This window comes from Gymnoscopelus microlampas, assembly GCF_963454915.1.
Source record: "Gymnoscopelus microlampas genome assembly, chromosome: 13".
NCBI lineage: Eukaryota > Metazoa > Chordata > Actinopteri > Myctophiformes > Myctophidae > Gymnoscopelus > Gymnoscopelus microlampas.
Window position 1 is genome coordinate 7903590 of NC_139950.1, and position 20149 is coordinate 7923738.

General features: G+C 43.0%; 1 protein-coding gene across 1 annotated transcript; it reads left to right on the forward strand.

The window, feature by feature from the left end:
• Positions 1-18660: 18660 nt before the first annotated feature.
• Positions 18661-19695, forward strand: LOC311058508 (hsp70-binding protein 1-like; the record flags this gene model as incomplete). The annotated part of the gene is made up of 1 exon (XM_084075969.1): positions 18661-19695. The coding sequence occupies one exon, from the start codon at positions 18661-18663 to the stop codon at positions 19693-19695; it is 1035 nt and encodes a 344-aa protein (XP_083932095.1).
• Positions 19696-20149: the final 454 nt, after the last annotated feature.

The following is a 20149-nucleotide window of genomic DNA, read 5'->3' on the forward strand; positions in this document are numbered from 1 at the left end:
CTGGACCCCACTTTGAGAACCACTGATTTACAGTGATTGTTTCATGTCCTCTTTCTTGTAGGAATGAATCAAGCGGCTCGGTTTACTTTTGACACCATGAAACTTCATGCCGATGAGCAGCACTCGTATGCCAAGATAGTGCCGGAAGCAGTTGGTGACCAGAAGGCTCTACAAGGGAGAAGGTGAGATTCTAATATTGTTGTCAGGCAGAAACCTCTTATCTCCATATTTTAAACTTTTTTTGTGTTTTTTTCGTAAATGAATGCCCTACTTGATCATACTACAGTGTCACTAAAAGCATCAAAAGTAGCAGATCCACAAGCTTGTCGATCTGCTACTTTTTCTATGTTTTACATACAAGGTTTCCTCCCGACAGAAACATGTTTATGTTTGACCAACAAATTGGGACAAATCATGTCCCACCAAAACATTCACGGATGTGTACTCTTGCATAATTGAAGAGTGTATAAGAAGTTAAGGTTTTGTCCCAATTCTCAGTAATACCTCACAAAGGTCGCAATTCCGTGATGTCTGCTGGGGATGGAACCGGCTAGGTGGAACCCGGGCAGCTTGAGGGTTTCCTGTAGGAGGACGGCTGCAACCTTGTGGGAGTTGGCGAGGTGACTTAGGATCTCGAGTTTGGCGTTGGTGAGGCCCTCGACATTTAGCTGGAGCACTGCCAGACCTTGGTGGTCGACAGTTCATATGAATGGCCTGTATGGCGCTGTTTTACCCCTGTAGGTGTCAGAAGGAATATTCTCTCATTGTAAGCGGATGGGTTTTTGACGAATTTTAGACTTAATTTTCTTACCTTAATAAACATTGTCATAAATACTATATGCTTCCAGTCGCCAGTTTAAAGTCTCCTTTCAATCATAATGATGTGTTTTGCTAAATTATGGTCCCATTTATTTTAAAATTGACGATAAAGTAGGCTATGCTCTAGGAGGGGCAGGATGATTTGATTGACAAGCTACCTAACCAATAGCATTCTTTGGGGGATTGTTTTCTGGTTCCTGTTCCCGACGTGCTCTTTGGCATATTAAAAATGGCGGATTTCAAAAAAAGTAAAGAAAACAAAAACATCAAAGGAAAGGAAAGTTTGATTAATATTTCAAATTTGATTCATAAATGATATCGTATTTAAAAGCACCTTAACATTTAATCGTGTGAAGCATCGGTGTGTGACAAGGGAGGCTGGTTCCATCGTTTGTTACAAATGGAACCAAATGGACCCATAAGGGTCCATTTGGTTTAATTTGTACACTCTCAGTTACACACCTGTAAGGGTCCATTTGGTTCCATTTGTACACTCTCAGTTACACACCCGTAAGGGTCCATTTGGTCCCATTTGCAATCTCTCAAGAGTTACACATCCGTAAGGGGCCATTTAGAACACCCTCAAGAAACCATGAGGGTACCTGAACCACACTTTGAGAGAGACCCACTAGTGTAGCAGAGTTCCAGTGAGCCAACATGCACAATATCAGCACCCTGACTGTTTGACCAGAGTGGAACAGAGCCGTATCATAGGTAACGTGATACTAACATGAAGGAAATAAGGAAGAGGCTCCAATTCCCTTCCAATATGGCTGCTGTGCATAGAGCCTATATTGTCTGGAGTTGAGATGGACTGAGGTTCAAATCGCTGCAAATTTAGTTTGCTACAACTTGATCTCTCCCTTATTGAAGTATAAATCGGGCTTATGTGCAGGAATGTTGAATTATGTGTTTCCTGGTGAAATCACTGCATGCTCTCGGCTAACATGCTTCAGTGGGTCACATATTGCAGCTAACCACTTCAACCCCATACGTTGTTCTTGAGCGGAATCCCTCAGGGCTCTATACTGGTGTCTTTTTCGCTCTACATTAAATATCTTCCCAGAAAATAGCCGATCTGCAAGCTCTTGCGGCTATTTCCTGCGAAAGTTTTCCCCCAAAATACGGATGCTGAGGTTTTAAGTGATTTTATTCATGATCATTAGGGAGATTCACAACAAGTGACATTGAAAAGACAACATCGATCACAGAACTGAATTAATATACAAAACAATTCAAAAATAAATACGTCTCGTTTCTGTTCCTTTGTTTAGAGAACAGGTTTTGCAATACAAAGCACACATTTGTTTTTTCAAGTTGGCAACCATGGCATATATATATTTTTTACATTCTTTTTCTTTTCTTTTTCCTTTATTTATTCAGGGAAACCCATTGAGAGCAAGCTCTCTTTTTCAAGGACGCCCTGATAACAAACATTTGAATCACATTACAATGTCACAACTTTAACAATAAAGCAGCTGGTTGGAATTCAGGACCTGAAGTTGTTGACTCCAGATCCCGACCAATTCTACTGGAATCTGCAGCGGGACCAAAGAGCCTCAGACGCTGTTTGGCTGATCGACACGAGAGAGAGTCATGGATCATCTCCCTGAGCGACTGAGAGCCTCGTCGGTCACCACGCACTCCCCAGACTACAGACCATTCACAATTCATCCAGCACCCTGCAGTATTTCAAAGGTACACGTTGGTCAACAACACTGTTGTATTGGTGAATTGCACGTTTCAGCTGATCTACAAGCTCACAAATGCGGCACAAAGCGATGCTGTGTGAACTTGTAGATCAGCTATTTTCACTGGTTTGGGTCCCAGGGATACGGCACATTTCTCTATTGTCTCGAAAAGTTTGTTAGTTAATTATTTGGTTAATTTATAATGCTTGACATTTGAGAGCCACTATTGTAGATCATTCCATGCTCAATAAATCCATCTTTTGTGCACAGGGACCAACAGTCTGACCAATGCCAGTACTGTGCTGTTTGGCTGACCGTCGACACAAGAAAGAGAGTCACGGATCATCTCCCTGAGCGACTGAGAGCCTCGTCGGTCACCACGCACTCCCCAGACTACAGACCATTCGCAATTCATCCAGCACCCTGCAGTAGTCCTCTCCCACCTACCCTCCCTTCTGTCCAAGACGTTAACCAAGGTATTACACGTCCACCAACACAGGCCTTCCCCCAGCCCATGTCAACGGTGGCCAGGGATAGGCCTGTCACAATTATTACATAATCGTCTAATCGCAATTGTTTGAGTGACAATTAATCGTCCACTTAAATTTGTAAATGTGACAACCCTAACTTAAATCTCATATACATTGGCTATTTGAAAATGGGCTTGTAGATCGGTTCTCAAACTCTTGAAAAAATGATTGGGACCCTTTAAAAAAAAACACACAAATCTTGCAGCCTATGGGGTTCCTTGGGACAAAATGCTTTGAAATGCACCTCTGCGGCCTATCGGGCTATTATTCATGGCGCGCCGGTAGAGTCATGTGGAATTCATACATTGACATTATGGTGTATTGAAATGAATTTGGGCAGATATTATATATAGCTATTTCTCAGCAGAACTCCTAACTGAAAGAAATGCCATTTCTATTAACTCATTCACTGCCACAGAATTCAATAATTCCACCGTCCCCTTGCCAATTGGGCGAATTTACTTTGAAAAAGTACCTTTGAAAAATCATGGAATATTCTCTGTGACCTCCTTCCTCACGGAGATCGGCTAATTACACAGGGGTCCGGTAGAAATAATTGTCCGGCCGCGATCCTCCATTCCAGAGCAATGGCCATTTGAATGTGGCTTGTTTTTTTTGTTTTTTTTATTAAGAATGTATTGGACTGTAAATATAATAGAAACACATTGCATGCCTGTAAAAAAAAAAGCCTGAATTTAACTTTTTTTTTACAGTACAGATGAGTGATTTACATTTGACAAAAGGTTATTTATATTGCACTGTAGTTTAGATAGTTGTGATGCATTTGTATGTGAATTAATTATGGTCCAAAGGTACAGTATGACAGGAGATCCAGTCAACCCTGAAGTATTTTCATATTTTCTTATGGCCCTCTTTGAAAAATACTTTTGGATACCCCTGACATACACCATCATTTGCCCACAGGGAGCCATCTTCTGTCAACTGGGAGACAGCCCAGACCAGGCTTCCTCACTTGAGTTCAGGGATACTCTCCATCAGCAGGTATGTTTTAGTTGACTGTAATGTCACGTTGAAAGTGGTTAGGAGAACTGTTGTTTTGAATCAAGAAGAGTTTATTTATCACTTAATTATACATATTTTATAATTAGACGTACTTATACATATTTTATAATTAGACGTACAAGAAATATAAGTACAAGCAGCTAAATGTTTGTGGGACATACAGTAATACAATAAAAAAGGAAGAATAATAAAAACTTTACAATAAGGATAAAATACTGGATGTAGCCTAATGAAAATAGAGTTGTGGTTAGGGTCTTGTATTAAACGGGTAGAATAGCTTATGTTGTTGTAATTTGACCGTCATGCTTCCTTAAAACTTTGGATCATTTTATCGTTTACTCAGGCTTTTGTGAGCCCCCCAGACAGTTTTTAAGTTGCTTGATTCAGTATTTAGATATTTGATATTCATTTTATCAGACACGCCCCCTTCCTATACAAACCCATTATAACTTCAATAACTCCATTTTTAACATGTTAGATTCATCAAAAACATCCGTCCTTGGTTCTGGTGACTCATCCTGCCCTCCTAATACGCATATTATGAATATGAAATATATGAATATTTAAAAAATAATAATAATAAATGAAAATATAGCTGCAAGCAGCGATAATACGGGGCCAGTGAATAGAGAGAGAGAGAGACATGGAAACGGAATAGATTGAAGAGAGAGAGAGTGACATGGAAACAATAGATTGATGAGAGAGAGAGATGGAAACATAATGGTTTGATTGGACATCTCAACCTACTGCCATTAACAGGATTCGAACTCTCAAACTTCAGACTAATAGGCTGCAACACTACCTATAGTGCTATAGCTTTGTCCAGGCTGATATTGTCTGTTGAAGATCATAAACTCTTGCCTTCTTTCATGAACCAAGCCCCTGTTTCACTAACACTAAGATCACTCGTTCACAAACCATTTATCAATGAAGAAATTGTACATCTCCTCAGAACCAAAACTAGTGAAAGTAGCCGATCTACAAGCTCACAAACCATGAAAAGTTGTGAGATTGTAGATCAGCTATTTTCAGAATGAAGTATGTCATACGTTGAAAAAACGTACTCTCAAATAAGCATTTCAGGTTATCTTTACCATTTGCACATGTATTCATTGATACAGTCATGTTGTTTGCAATTCAACTTAAATTAAGTCTGCATCAAGTGAGGCTTGAACTGGCGACCTTGAGATTGTGAGTCATTCATTTAAGGGAGACGCCATTGGCCCAACAGACAAGTAACTGTGAAAAAGGAGATCACACAGATGATACAGTTTCACGCAAATAGCTGAAAAATCCTGGGTTTAAGTGTTTTTCAAACTGCTCAAAATTGCGGACAATCTAAGGGCGGAGATTACTGGTCAAAGCGATAGATGTGTTCCTCATGAGTCAAGGCACAAGTGTAAGCAAGTTTCACGACTTTCGGCCAAACGAGGCATGACTTATGCCTGTTTAAAGTCTGCCTTTTCAAAAAATTGCTATAGCGCCCCCTTTTGGCCAATTGGAGTGAGATTGGTTTCAGTGATATTTGGAATGACCCTGTACATTTCTGCCAAGTTTCAAAGAAATGTGAGTCTGCATGTATGTTTTAGGCACAGATGAATACTTTTCATAAAACTGTAATAGTTAAAATCTATCTCCTCCTGGGATTTTTGAGCAATCTGCACGAAACATTTTACACATGAACTTTGGACCACTGCCTACAAAAATTTCCAACGGATTTTCCATAAGTGAAAAAATGCAGAAGTTAGGAGCCAATGACTGTTTTTCATATAATTCAAAATGGTGGGCGATCTAAAGGTCAGAGGTCAAAAGTCAGACCACGAAAGTTGTCGGGCATGAAGAGACGCATGTGTGTATCGAAGTTTCATGGTTGTAGGTCAAACAGGGCATGAGTTGTACCTGTTCAAAGTTGGCACTTTCAATTGAGTGCTATAGCGCCACCCTTTGACGAATGAGTGTGAGAATTATTTCTTGGTAGTTTTTCATGAGCATCTACCATATGGCCGAGTTTCGTAAAAAGCGTATGCACGGTTAAGCCAGAACTGGCAAAAACAAGTATTTTTCAAACTGCTCAAAATTGCGGAAAATCTAAGGGCGGAGCTTAATGGTCAAATCGATACGTGTGTTCCTCATGAGTCAAGGCACATGTGTAAGCAAGTTTCACAACTTTCGGCCAAACGAGGCATGACTTACGCCTGTTTAAAGTCTGCCTTTTCAAAAAATTGCTATAGCGCCCCCTTTTGGCCAATTGGAGTAAGATTGGTTTCAGTGATATTTGGAATGACCCTCTACATTTCTGCAAAGTTTCAAAGAAATGTGAGTCTGCATGTATGTTTTAGGCACAGATGAATAATTTTCATAAAACTGTAATAGTTAAAATCTATCTCCTCCTGGGATTTTTGAGCAATCTGCACGAAACGTTTCACACTTGAACTTTGGACCACTTTCTACAAAAAATTCCAACGGATTTTCCATAAGTGAAAAAATGCAGAAGTTAGGAGCCAATGACTGTTTTTCATATAATTCAAAATGGTGGGAGATCTAAAGGTCAGAGGTCAAAAGTCAGAGGGTGAAAGTTGTTCAGCATGAGGAGACGCATATGTGTATCCAAGTTTCATGGCTGTAGGTCAAACAGGGCATGAGTTGTACCTGGTCAAAGTTGGCATTTTCAATTGAGTGCTATAGCGCCACCTTTGGACGAAAGATTGTGAGAATTATTTTTTGATCGTTTTTCATGACCATCTACCATATGGCCGAGTTTCGTAAAAACCGACTGCACGGTTCAGCCAGAACTGCGAAAAGTGGCAGAAGTGACAGAATAATGCGAATAACAATACGTGTCCAGAGCAGAGCTCTGGCCCCGTAAAAATGTATTAAAAACACGGCCCCCTCGCATATTAGGAGGGCAGGCTGAGTCACCAGAACCAAGGATGGGTGTTTTTGATGAATCTAACATGTTAAAAATGGAGTTATTGAAGTTATAATGGGTTTGTATAGGAAGGGAGCGTGTCTGATAAAATGAATATTGTGTGTGTGTGTGTGTGTGTGTGTGTGTGTGTGTGTGTGTGTGTGTGTGTGTGTGTGTGTGTGTGTGTGTGTGTGTGTGTGTGTGTGTGTGTGTGTGTGTGTGTGTGTGTGTGTGTGTGTGTGCGTGCGTGTGCGTGCGTGCGTGCTTCTCAGGTGTATGACTGTGAGCTAGAGGAGGTTCCAGGGTCTGACTGATTTCTGCAGCACCTTTAAACTCCACCAAGGAAAGACTGAAGAAGATGAGGTTGAATCCTCAGTGGTTGGAGAGTTTAAAGTGATGAAGGATACATTTAGTAGGAAACTGACAGAGCCTTTGCATGTTTTATCTCAGATAAAGATGACTGTAATTGATTGGTGATTGTAATGCACATTATATGGGTGATTGTGTACAGCTGCTGTTCCTGGCATTGGTCTGCCCTCTGGTGGTGCTTCTTAAGACCTCTACACACTGTACGATATTTGAAATGGTCGGCGAGTGAACAGATCGTTAAGCATTTGACATTGCACGAGTTTCTCTCTTGAAATCGGGCTAAATATATCGTTGTGATTCTCGCACGATTGATTGATTGATCGGCGACAGGGGTTCACTGATTACAAGATATTTCACCACGATGTGATCCCGACCCAATACATACATTTGTTTTTATTCCAAACGTCTCACGAAAACGTGAAAGGCTCCCATGATATATGCGCGAGACCGAGACAGGACGCTAATGATTGACATTAAATCATTCTCAATTTCTCTGTATTTCTCTCTCTCTCCCCCTCTCTGAAACAAACGTTTCAAAAGTCAGCCAGTTCAGCTCAGCAGCAGTGTTGCCGTGTCCGCTTATTATAAGCGAGTTGCTTGTAAAAAATATTGGTGGTTGCGTTTCTTTTTAGCTTATTTCCGTTTCTTTTTAGCTTATTTCCAAAGTGTAGTTGCTTATTTGGCTTTATTTCTTAATGTTGCTTTTTTTCTTTGAAAATAGTTGTGACGCGTTGTGAGCTTGTAGATCGGCTATTTTATTTGTGTAGTTTAAAGTGCTCATGCAGCCTATAGTTGCTTTATTGGGCTTGTTTTCATAGACCTGGTTGCTTATTTCTCGTGCAAAACCTGGCAATACTGTTCAGAGATACGTGCCACACACACACACACACACACACTTGGTGTTCCTCAAGGAAGCATACTAGGACCACTACTGTTCCTGATATATGTGAATGATATGTCCTCAGCTTGCGACTGCAAACTGTTCCTGTTCGCAGATGACTCGGCTCTGCTGGTCTCGGACAGGGACAGGCTGCAGGTTGAGAAAACTCTCAGCACTGAACTCAACAAGATCTGCATCTGGCTCTCCGACAACAAACTCTCATTACACCTGGGTAAAACTGAATCCATCCTCTTTGGGTCCAACCCTAACCTTAGAAAGGCTGAGAGTTTCACGATCAAAGTGGGTGAAAATGTTATCACAAGAAAGGACGAAATTACCTACCTGGGTTCCATTTTGGAGGCAAACCTCTCAGGTGACAAAAACGCTGAAAAGACGATCAAAAAGGTCCACAAAATAACACGGAGGATGTGGAGGCTTGTTCGTAAAGTCAGTAAGAATACTCTGAAGATTCTTGTAGGGGCCCTCATACAAGGTCATTATGATTATGCATGCACTTCATGGTATCACAACACCTCCAAGGCCCTAAAAACAAGGCTCCAAACATCCCAAAACAAACTTGTAAGGCTACTTCTTGGCCTCAATTACAAAGCCCATCTAACCCATGCCCATTTTGCTAGGCTTGGATGGCTGAGGGTTGAGGACAGAGTACAGCAACTTGCTATGGGCCTGGTCTTCAAGATACACCACAACATTGGGATCCCCCTGTATTTGTCAAAATACTTCCAAAATGTTAATCAAGTCCATGATCATAACACCAGAGGCAGCTCCACAAACCATGTTCAACCCAGATTTGGCACAACAAAGGGAATGAACTCTTTCTCATGCTATTCATCTAAAATGTGGAATGCCCTACCAAAAGGAGTAAAGGAGTGTAAAACCCTACTCACTTTCAAAAATGCCCTAAAGATACACCTTCAGGAGGCTGCAATTCAAAAATGGCCCCTGTCCAAGTCCTAACCTACCCCATGTCCTAACCTAACCTACCCCCCCCCCCCTCTCTTTCTTTTTGTACATATTTTTCACCCTTCATACTTCATACCAGTAACCTGTAAACTGATTGTATGACATTCTGTATAGTAGTGTGTATATCTGTCTGTCTCGTATATGTCAACATGATTTGTGTGCATGGGGATCTCATCTTAAACAAGCTACGTGCTTAACTGAGCTATCCAGTTTAGTAGACCTTGTATTGCGAATTTGTACTTCCATGTACTGTTATGTACTGCCATGTACTGTTCTCATGTCTTACTAAATAAAGTACATCAATCAATCAAACACACACACACACACACACACACAGGGCTCTCTCTCTGTCTGACCTATTCCCCTATTCCTATTCATGGTCAAGCAGGCTCGCTCACTCTATCAATCTGTTTATCATGTTTAACTAATACAGGACTGGACTGTCTGTACGGTAATATAGCGGTTCTATGCGGGAGGACTAGCCACGGTGCGTCTCTGTTGTATTAGACTCAACAGTGAATCATGCTGATAATAAAATAGTTTTCCCACCAGCTACCGCTGGCTGGTACTGAGCTCTGATTGGCTGTAGCACGGCTCTCATCGGATCCGACAAACCCAAATATCCAACATGCTAGAAAAGTAAAAATGATCGGGAACCGCTCGCCGAGTGCAATTTATCGGGGTGTTTCTTCTCGGAGTACCTTACACACTGCGCGATCAACACCTCGCCGAGGAACGCCCGATCTGGACTGAGATCGGTGGTTTTGTCAGCGATCACCCAAAAATATCCCCGAGAGCCATATTGGGTCAAATATCGTACAGTGTGTAGAGGTCTTTATGAACTTCAATCTGCTGGTGTTTTCTTACTGTTGTTGCTGACCACTCTTCTCTTTTTATTCCAGGGCTCATTCAATTCAACCCAAGTCGTGCTACTCATATGATATTTAAATGTCACATTAATACTACATTGATTTTGAGTGATTTTATTTTCCGATTGTCACACACACACACACACACACACACACACACACACACACACACACACACACACACACACACACACACACACACACACACACACACACACACACACACACACACACACACACACACACACACACACACACACACACACACACACACACGTGTAGTTTTGGCCTTCATTATATACAGTATTGTATACATGTTATTGTAGGGGTTCTCAAAGTGAGGTCTACAGACCCTCTGGGTTATTTGAGGGGGTTCAAAATAAACCCTTACAGGTCTGTAACTCTAAGAGTAGAGTGTACAAATGGAACTAAATGGATGAGTCATTTGGACCCTTATGGGGACAACACTCTCAGAGTTATGGTGCTTCTTTAAATTAAAGACACACTGAAGCCTGTCTGCCTCCTCCATTGTCTGTGATTCCTTCCCAGCTTTATTGTCTGTATCATAATGGCAAAATCTGAATCATTCTGCTTTTATGCATCAAACCAGTGAATCTTCACACCTCTGGTCCTGAACCAGGGACAATTTGTAATTTAGTAGGCGCTCTGATCCACTGCCACTTATATTTATAATATTGTATTTATAATGTAAGCATTTAGCAGGTGCTATTATCCAGTGTGACTTACAAGTGTGAGATGGGAATAAGCAGAGTAAGCATGAACTCTAGTTATTCTGATCTTGTATTTGTCAATGATGGGACCTGTCAGTGAGGGGAAAAGTTAACCTGTCGCCGTCTCTCTAACACACAGACAGAAAAAATGTGTGTGTGTGGGGGGGGGGGGGCTACCATGGAGGCTTTGTTGACAGCAGGACTTCATAAACAGGCGTGTTGCCGGTTATACATACACACAGTACTCTCCACTGCTGAGAATTAAAGAGTTTGTTCAACCTCTCTCCTCTTCTCCTCTTTCCCTCCCCTCCCCTCTCCTCCTGACTCTGTGGTGGTAATGGAAAAGAGAACTTTATCCATACAAAATAAATAAAACGATGACTTGTACAACTCCCTCTGACTGCATGCTTTTTGAATGCAAAAAGTATGTATTTCTAATCCCACGATTGTGTAAAATAATTGTGATTATCTCACGTAATTGTGCTCTGACTAGAGTTGGGTAGGTGTTGAATAATAAACAACCTTGTAATTAGATAATAGTGTACACACTGGTTTGAATGCATACATATTATGTGCAAGCCTTGGTTTTCTATGAGCAGGCTGCGACCTCTAGTGGAAGTGGTAGAGTAGTGAACATTTTATTAATGTAATAAAAGCAGTATTATATTAAATACGTATGTCACCATGAAGGAATGTTAGTTGACAGGGAGTCACATAATGTACACACAATCAAATCAGGTGTTAGATTATTTGTGGGTAGCCTACTACAAATGGGAATAATTTCTCTTACATGTATTTGGAGGCTATTAAAAGAGCCGTTTTGGGGTTCTGGCAGTGATAAATGAGTTTAAGCACGTTCTCCACGGATACGGCGGGCCAGCTGGATGTCTTCAGGCATGATGGTCACCCTCTTGGCGTGGATGGCGCACAGGTTGGTGTCTTCAAACAGACCGACCAGATAAGCCTCGGCTGACTCCTGGAGAGCCATGACAGCGGAGCTCTGGAAGCGCAGGTCGGTCTTGACGTCCTGGGCGATCTCCCTCACCAGGCGCTGGAAGGGCTGATAACGCCGGTTTTCCCTCAGAGCCACTGTACCGGGACGGTAGCCTACTGGTTGCCGGTGCGCTCTTACGAGCTGCCATGGTGGCGAGCTGTTTCCTGGGGGCTTTGCCACCGGTGGACTTACGAGCGGTCTGCTTGGTTCTTGCCATGGTGTCTTTCTGGCGCAAATTGCACCCATTTTCTTTCAGTCGCTCTGAGACGCCGTCGTTCTCTGATTGGTCAATGCTCAGGAAACTCCTTCTCTGGGAGGAACCTTTCGCGGCACTAGTAGTGATTGACACACTCACCCCGCGCTCTCGTTCATGATTATGATTGGTGGGGCGCTCACAGACAGTGTCAGTCTCGCATCGTCCCCCACCAGGTCGCCACCTCTGCCCATGCTCAAGGCGGTGTGCTGCCCAACATCCAGGCTGTTCTGCTCCCAAAGAAGACCGAGAAAGCTGCCAAGAAATACTCCTTTCGACTATACAAAACCCACAAATGCTCTTTTAAGAGCTACCCACTATTTCAATATAACGAGTTGCCTATTTCAACACTTATGTGTTCTATTCTATATTGTTTATACCGTGCAATGCGATAACGCGTAACGGTAATGTCACCATCAGTATTCTCAATTGGTCATTTATTCGCGTATACATTAATCACATGCACTGAAACTCACTATCGGTATATATAATAAAACATAGTTTAGATGTTGGCCCTAGATCCAGACATCTGATTAGGCTACTTCAAAACAATGAAAGCCAAATGGAATTAGTTAGTCATCAAGTTAATCACGTTCTCCAGGAAAACCTTGAGGACACCACGGGTCTCCTCGTAGATCAGACCGGAGATACGCTATTTCTGTACCCGGTGGGAACGAGATGATAACGGAGGTTCTGGAGCGGAGGACGAGGCTTTGTTCCAGTGGAAGCCCACTTCCCTTGCAGGTGGTCGTGTGACAGACAGAGGGGTCCCCGCCACAGCACCCACTGCAGACCGTGAGACGGGGATTTCTCCGGGGTTTCAGAGTCCATTGGACGGCAGGTGCATGAGGGAAGGGAAAGGACACGGGCTTGTATTTCCGCGAGTGGAGTGAATGCATGGTCGGAAATCAACTGGTCGGTGGGTGTCTCGGCGGTAAATGTGTTATTAGTTGAATTAGTATGCGGCTGAAGTACAGAGCTGCTGCCGACATCCAGCTGGGGGATTGATCGGCAGCTTGAAGTCTGTCTCCGCCGTGCCTACAGAGTGACTCCTCGCCCCGGGGAGGAGGTGGCAGTAACAGGACCCTGGTGGTCTGGTCACCCACACACACAGTGAGGGCTAATTGCAAGGCGCGATTGTGACTACTATAGATGTCAACATGGAGGATAAAGAAAAACTCTTATAAAGAAACTTTGGGTGGCTCTTAAAAGAGCCTTTGTGGGGTTTGTTCAGTCGAAAGGAGGAGATTTACTTCTTGGCGGCTTTCTTAGTTTTGTTTGTGGGCAGCGGGCGGCCAAATAGTGTGGTTGTCTCTGGCGCTTTGGGCAGCCCCGCCCCCTTCATGGCGGCTCTGGTCCTCGCGTGGCTGGCAGCGACCTTCTTCTCGGCCCTAACCCTGCGAGTGTGAGAGGTCGCTTGACGGCGTTTGGTACGCAGCTTCCTCGCAGCCCGGTGCTCGGCAATCGCTCGCAGTTCGGCCGAGCCCTGCTTGGGGTGACGCTTCCGAGGACCGCTGCTTGTTGCTGATTGAGGTAGAGAAGCGCTGCTGCTGGAAGGAGGAGCAGCATTGCTTTTCTTGGCGGCCTTCAGACCTTCGCTGGCTGCCGGTGTTCGGGAACTTGCGACAAGTCGACCTCCTTGAGTTCGTTGATCCATAATTCGAGATTATGTTACTTTAGACGGGGTTGGAGCTGTATTTATACCTGGAGAGGGGGCGGGGGGGAGAGGAGATGAGAACCATGTAGACTCAACCCAGAGGCGTGTGGCAGACTTTGTGTTTTCTGTACAACTAAAATCAAATAAAATACACACTTAGCGAATATATTGAAGTAAAACAAAACATGGAGCAGATAGCAGACACGTTTCACTTCATAATAAAATCATGTGGAGGGCTTATGATTCCTGCGTTTGGTTTGGAGACTCAAAAAAATCACATATTCACTGTTAATATACACTGTTTAACACAACATGACAGAGGGTCGATGCCTAACTAACACAATGCTCTCTAGCAGGCATTGATTGATTGATTGAAAACATGATTTAGTTTGTACATAGTGACATTAAATGACAGACAGACATACACTATGCAGAACATCATATGCAGTTTATAAATGAAAAAATTGAAAAATAAGAAATATTTGCTATTGTGCTCTGTGTGTGTGGCAGGAGGAGGAGTCGGATGATGTCATAGCCAGGTCATTGAGTGTTCAGCTGGGATAGACAGCAGACGTGTCCTAGTCTGACATCGCTTCCAGAGCCTAGGAGCTGGCTATAAAGGTGTCTGTCTGTCTGTCCGTTCGTCCAACAGTCTCTCTGCTATCAAGGTTGTTTAGTGTGTGTTTGTCTTTCTCTCCTAGTTCCATTTAAGTCATTTCACTCAAATATTGTCATGAAATTGAATAGTGTCCACTCTTTGTGTGTGTGTGTGTGTGTGTGTGTCTTTGTTTAGAAAACTAATACACATTGCATTTTATGTCTAACTTTTTTTGTCCAGGGAGACCGGCATCGACCTGGAGAATAGACTGCTTTCTCGGTTCAACTCTTCTTGTGGCCTGCCACAGTCTTACTGCATGTGAGTAGATACTGTTGGTGTATCTTTATGTGCATGTGTGTAGTCTCACAAACATGATATTCCTATATCTCCACTCTATCCTACTCTGACTGGTACTGCCGATCTATTTCCTATGTGTAATACAGTACAGTAATAAAAGTCAGAGGTTTTAAAATTTCAAATCCGTATTCATTTGTTTCAGCTCAGGGAGCAACCGATGGAGAGACCAGTTGAGGCCTTTTCAGATCCTCCAGATCTTGGCCAAAATGAAGGGCATCCAAGCTCCACGCACAGAGGCAGACGGCAGCTCACTGTCCTTTGTAGGAAAACAATACAGCCTTAAGGACTTTGGTACTTTCATTCACTAATGCAATGATCTTAGATTTTCTCCACTTTTCAAAATTGCATTCATATAAACCTCCTGTGTATCTGTTGCTATTTACTGTGTGTGTGTGTGTGTGTGTGTGTGTGTGTGCGCACACACAGAAATGTACACGGAAAGTTTTCATTGAGGTGTGTGTGTGTAGTTTTGGCCTTCATTATATACAGTGTTGTATACATATTATTGTAGGGGTTCTCAAAGTGACCCTCTACAAAATAAATACAACGATGACATACAACTCCCTCTGGCTGCATGCTTTCTGAATGCAAAAAGTATGTATTTCTAATCCCACGATTGTATAAAATAATTGTGATTATCTCACGTAATTGTGCTCTGACTAGAGTTGGGTAGAAGGTGTTGAATAATAAACAACCTTATGGGAATTAGATAATAGTGTACACACTGGTTTGAATGCATACAGAAGCAGGCTGCGACCTCTAGTGGAAGTGGTAGAGTAGTGAAGAACATTTTATTAATGGATTGTCATATTAATGTCAGTCTGAAAATAAATAGTATTATAAAGTTAACAGTCATAACAAACACATTAAGAGTCTAGAGAAACAGGACATTGAGGGACATTCACTACAAAGTTAAAAGACTACTGCTAATTTAATTGTGGAAATGATCAGTTAAAAGTGGTGCCTATTGTTCATCTATAATGAACATGATCATATACATTTGTAAACAGTTTACTAAACAACTAGAAATAGTATCTAAATACATCTATGACATATGACAACGTCATTTGACTATTTTAAACATTGTTCCGATCTCTTTCCACAGACGTCTTGTCATACTATTCACAATGATAGGGTTTTCCTTACATATGTGTGCGCTCATGATATTTTAGACCTCCTGAAGTAGTAAGACCCTTTCCACATTGACTGCAAGCCAGGATTTAAATCCTGTGTGCACAAGCTTGTGACTTATTAAAAGCCTTCCCATACTGGTCACAGTGATATAGCATTTCTCCTGTGTGAATTCTCTGGTGTGTTTTAAGGTTTGAAAATTGAGTGAAGTTCCCACACTGATCACAACCATAGGGTTTCTCTGGTGTTTCATTAACTCAACGTTGGTCTTAAACTTGCTCCCACACTGACGGTCACACTGATATGTTTTTTCTCCAGTGTGAATTATCTGGTGAACCTTTTAGGTGAGCTTTTGTTATAAACCTGCTCCCACACTGGTCACAGTGATATGTTTTTTCTCCAGTATCAATCCTCTGGTGTGTTTTAAGGTTGTAGATTGTAGATACGTTTTTTCCACACTGCATGGTCACAGCTGTGTTGTGGTTTAGTCTTTTTTGGGTGAACTCCTCCTTTAAACGTGTTCTACTTCTGAGGACGTATAGGAAGTCAGGCAGCCTGCTTTGTACTGGGCGTTGCCTAAAAAGCTGCGAAACAGTAATGAGAACCATGTAGAGTCAATGCACACAGAGCCCATCATCTCTAGGTGGCTTAATGTGCTACTTGTGTTTTTAAGAGGTTTTAAACATCTCCAAACAAAACGCAGGAGTCCTCAAAACTCCACGTGATTTGATTATGAAGTGAAAGCTGTCTGCTGTCTGCTCCATGTTTTATTTGACTTAAATATATTTCTCTGTCTGTAATTTAGTTGATTGTATTTGTGGAGAAAACACAACTGTCCCAATATTCTTCAGAACACGTCACTGCTTTCTGATTGGTGGGGAACATTAGTAGGAGTGTCTCCCTGGGGCCCATTTCACATAAATAGCCTCATCGGGCACCAGGATTAAAATTGTTAACCTGGACAACATCAACGATGAACCGACTTCAAGTAGGAAGGATCCCGGTCCCGGCAATACCTCCCACCCAGCAGGGTGTCAAGGCGGCCGCTAAGAATAACCATGGCGGCGAGACCATCCACACTGTTGCGTTCAAGGCTAAAGCCAAGATCAAGCGTCGCGCGGCCAGAAAAATAAAGAAGAAGCAGCACCAGGCCGTCACACATTATAAGCGCAGAACTGTAGCCACTAAGAGAGTCGCTGCCGCGGACGCAAAGAACAGAGACGCCCTAAAAGGCTTGCCTCCAGCGCCTAAAGTGGAAGCGCCACAGACCCTGTTCGGCCGACCGCTTCAACCCAAGACTACCAGAAAAAAAACAAAGAAATAAATCGACATACAGAACCCCACAAAGGCTCTTTTAAGAGCCACCACACTTTCTATACAGAGTTCCTTCTCCTATAGCCCCATCATGGCAAGTGAAATGTCATCGCAAGGTGCTTCGTTATAACCAAGCCCGCTATCCGCCGTCTGGCTCGCCGTGGCGGCGTGAAGCGTAGCTCCGGTCTAAGGAGACCCGTGGTGACATATATATATATATATATATATATATATATATATATATATATATATATATATATATATATATATATATATATATATATATATATATATATATATATATATATATATATATATATATATATATATATATATATATATATATATATATATATATCTTCAGCACATTATGCACACACACACAAATGTTGCTGCTTTAAAGGAACATACCTTCGCAACAGAGTAGCCTACAGGTTGTCGTGTGTCGAATTACATTAGTGAAAATTACCCTCATATCATGATTTGGTCATGTCAATAGACCCCTTAACAGACGACGTAAAACTGATAAGAACCAGTATGCGCGCGCAGGCCGGCACCAAATGACACGGGTCTCGCTAGGACGCGCCTCACTAGCCAACACACAAGAGGAGGTTGAATGTACTGAAACCAGCGCACCCCAAAACAATATGTTTGGAATTGATTGATGAAACAATCACCTGTGCGTCCAGTCTCAATGTTGCTTAACAAATAATTGGTCTATTGTTCACCCATATCAAAATGATGTAAGTGGTTTAACAGCTGATCCCAATCAACAGTTCTAATACTAATACCATTTGAACAGCAAAACAAACACAAAAAGAACAGTACCCGATTTAACCAGTAGAGGGGGACAGTGACCGACATTTAAAACACCGTGCCCCTGTTGAATGATGGGAGGACAGTTTGATATTTATCATCAACCTAATAGTGTACAGTAATATACAGAATACTCTGCATAGCATATAGATCTTTTTTTTTTCTTGCTACTTTTGAAAAATAAATCAGCTTAAAATGTTGAATATTTTTTAAACATATCACCTAAAATAGTGACCCCAGGGTTGTGGTTAATACAAATATTATATAATATACTAGAAATAGGCTACGGCTGTATGCCTCCACTAACCAGTTGCAGTTTACATCAATGTCTGTCCAGACATGACATTTTTATTGCTTGTAACTGACTTCTGCATTTATTTTCAAGGGGCGTCTTCGATGGTGGCATTCCATAAAAGTGAAGGCCTTCCTTTTTCACATAGTAAATATTTTGTCACATTTTGTGGACTCATTATCTCAAATCCACCGTCCTGCCAATCATCTTGATCAAATATGGCCCTATGGAACATGTGCGGAATGGGAAATCCATATTTGGACGTCAGTATCACGTCAGATTGACGTCGCAAACTGCCACCACGCAATTGCAGTGATGTCACTCATGAGATCATCGAGCTAGAATATTCTAGCGTTATCATATTCATATATGTGCTGGTTAGCAGTGTTTATCTTCTTGGACTTTGTGGAATTAGCCTTGAAAACAGCACACCGGGAAAGAGCTATGGAAGAAGGCAGACGACATCTCCATAATCTCCAGGGGGTCCTTCAGATGTCATTAGAGGCAGGATCTTCTGCAGATGACGCCTCTGCCCCTGTTGAGCCCATGCCAAAGGACAGAGAAGAGTGGTTGAGAGGAGCTCTCGCAGAGGTGTGTAGAGGGCAGATGGACGAGGTGGAGCAGATGAAGCAGTGCTTAATTGTCCTACGCACAGATGACATGAGCGTTAAGGAGAGAGAGGGAGGAGAGGAGGAGAGAAAGCCAGGAGAGGGGGAGAGAGAGCAGCATGATGAGGATGAGCGAGAAATGGCTCTGGACCTTCTATCAGACTTGTGCGAGAATCTGGACAATGCCAGAGACCTGATGACTCTGGGTGGACTGCAGTTGTGCGTCACCCAGTGCCTGCGTCACGCTCGAAGCGGGGTGAGGTGGCGCGCCGCCCAGCTCGTCGCCTCCAGCGCCCAGAACATGCCGGAGGTGCAGCGCTACCTGCTCAACATGGGCGCACTGCCCGAGCTACTGCAGCTGACCGACTCTGACCCCCATCCTACGGTCAGAGTGAAAACCCTGTACGCCGTGTCATGTCTGGTCGGGGAGGAGCGGTCGGGGTTCGAGGCGTTCCTGTCTCACGACGGCTTCTCGATGCTGATGCGAGGGATGCAGTCTGCCGACGAGAAGCTGAGGACCAAGTGGGCCTTTCTGCTGCTCAAAATCCTCACGGCGCACCCGGAGCAGAAAGACGCGGTTCTGTCCATGGGCGCGGTGCAACAGCTGGTGGCTATTCTTCACTCGCCGCACTCGGCCGCTCACGAACACGTCCTTGGCGCGCTGTGCTGCTTGGTGGAGGAATGCCCCCAGGGGGTTCGGGTCTGCCGGAGGCCTGCTCTGAGCCTCGAGGAGCTGCTCCGACTGCGAGCCAATGACCTGCAGGGGAAAGAGGAGTGTGAGGAGGAGTTAGACTTCTGCCAGCGTCTGAGGTCCGTGTGCTTCAGTAGACGGCGTATGGGGCAGGTGGATCTCAACACGATGGATCTCTGAGCTCCCTCGGGGTCAGGGTCAATTCAAGTTTTTAATTTTAATTCATTTTTATTTTTATTTCATATTGAGATTATCTTACAATAAATGCGCAAAATCTCTGGACGTGTGTCTGTATGTTCGACTGTATAGTTAGGGGGGTGAGCGTAGCAGAGTGGCTCACAACCTCGGCCTGATGGCCTAAAAGTCTAATATTTCCCCCGAGCTATATGTTGGCTTTCCTCGTGGGAGGCCCGGGTTCGAATCCTCGGCGTTACATATGCCCATATATTGGAATGTCCATATAGGCCTATGGGCTTTTGGTTGGATTGGCGATTCTGGACAACTGGATTTCTTGGATCATGATGCAACTCTCCATATAGGCCATGCCCATTTGCATCTAACTACATTGTCTGTTTGTTTTTTTTTTACATATTTTTGCTCCTGCTCTCCAAATCTCACACAAATGATGTAAAAT